Genomic DNA, 1,404 nt, shown 5'->3' with positions numbered 1-1,404 from the left:
CAGGGGAAGTACAAGGAGGCCGAGCGGATACACCGGTAGGAATTAGGCTTGAGTGAAAAGGTCTTGGGCAAGGTGCGTCCTGGTATACTTGAGTAAGAAATCCGTGTGGTGTGTTTGAGAGCAGGGCACATTTGTTTGTTGCTTTACTCACTCTTTCTTATTCTCTTATATTTTCTTCTCATAGCGTGCCACAGGAAGGGTCTGGGAGGGCGAGTTACTATATAGTTATCCTTTAATTCTACTATATTCTACTGTTTTCGGTGTCTTTCTCTGCCGGTAAATTGGCTGGCTGGGAATATTGACTTGCCACAAGCTAACCCAGATAGGAAGTAGTAGCCTATTCAATCCTCTAGAGGTGGCCAGGCTCTAGCTGAATGATCCTTGTTGAGCCACCTAGCGGACTCAACGGGCTGAGAAGCGGAATACGATCCACTCCTATGCATTGTAACATCGGGGCATTAACTGTGATAGGTTCGACTTGTCCCTGCAAGTGAGTTTTATATAGCTCCAATGTTTATAAGTCCTAGATAGGTTCCTGAAAACGTACTGAGGTACTATTAGGCTTTTTTATCTTAGTTTAATAGATATAAACCTACCTTATAGAAACGAGTCTGAGGGTTCTAGGAGATGAGCATCCTAACACGCTGACCAGCATAGGCAACCTGGCGTCGATGTACCGGAACCAAGGCCGGTAGAAGGAGGCCGAGCGCCGGGCTAGGGCCGGTACTCGCAGCACGAGCACGGCAGGTCGTTGAGTCCACATCGCTACATTCTCGCTGAAGACTCCTCTTAGGCCGGCCGAAGAGACCGGCCTACGGTGTAGCCGTCAAATTTGACCTGGTTGAGGACGGCGGCCCGTGGGATCGGCATCCTTTGACACATATGAACACGAAAGCGGCCATTACCCTAGACCGTGTAGAGGAGGTCACAAACACGTTTGGTTGGCTAAGAGCGGGTTCGCAACGCGTTAGTGAAAGCGTGGTCACAATAAAGCGACATTAGATTCACACCACAGCAAAAGTCAGAAAACGGAATTGGAAAACGGAGATGTGAAAACTGAGCGCGAACACGTTCCCTACCGTTTCAATCATCAGAAAACGTTCCTTCACGTGACCTGAACTTTGCTGAGTCAGCAGCACAACCGAAAATGAAAGTGAAATACTAGTTCCAGATTCATGTTCACGGCCTCCCCACAATAGCGACATCTTCTTGTCTTCGTTGTTGTTCAAAGGGGGCGGTTTCTTGTCCTCAGAGCGACCAGTTTTGGACCCTTTTGAGCGGATAAGGAAGATTTATATGCAAAACATAAAGAGGATGGCTAAGTGAAGTAGGCGGTGTAAAAGGCGGTGTATAAAACGGTGGGCAGGAGATAGGTTACAGTTCTTGGAGCAAACAGAGCTTGGA

The 1,404-nt window shown here is 47.9% G+C and overlaps 1 protein-coding gene across 1 annotated transcript in view; it reads left to right on the top strand.

Annotated features, from left to right (window-relative positions):
• N656DRAFT_789251 (uncharacterized protein) overlaps nucleotides 1-695 on the top strand; it is a gene marked incomplete at both ends in the record, with an annotated part of 2,652 nt that extends 1,957 nt beyond the window's left edge. Inside the window, one exon of the mRNA XM_064816771.1 lies at nucleotides 611-695. Within this exon, the coding sequence (XP_064670783.1) occupies nucleotides 611-695 (85 nt within the window). The remainder of the gene's footprint in view (nucleotides 1-610) is intronic.
• Between the last annotated feature and the right edge of the window lie 709 nt (nucleotides 696-1,404).

The sequence above is a fragment of the Canariomyces notabilis genome, assembly GCF_033297395.1.
Source record: "Canariomyces notabilis strain CBS 508.74 unplaced genomic scaffold N656scaffold_9, whole genome shotgun sequence".
Lineage (NCBI taxonomy): Eukaryota > Fungi > Ascomycota > Sordariomycetes > Sordariales > Chaetomiaceae > Canariomyces > Canariomyces notabilis.
The sequence above is the reverse complement of the archived record's forward strand: the minus strand, read 5'-3'. Positions and strand labels throughout refer to the sequence as shown.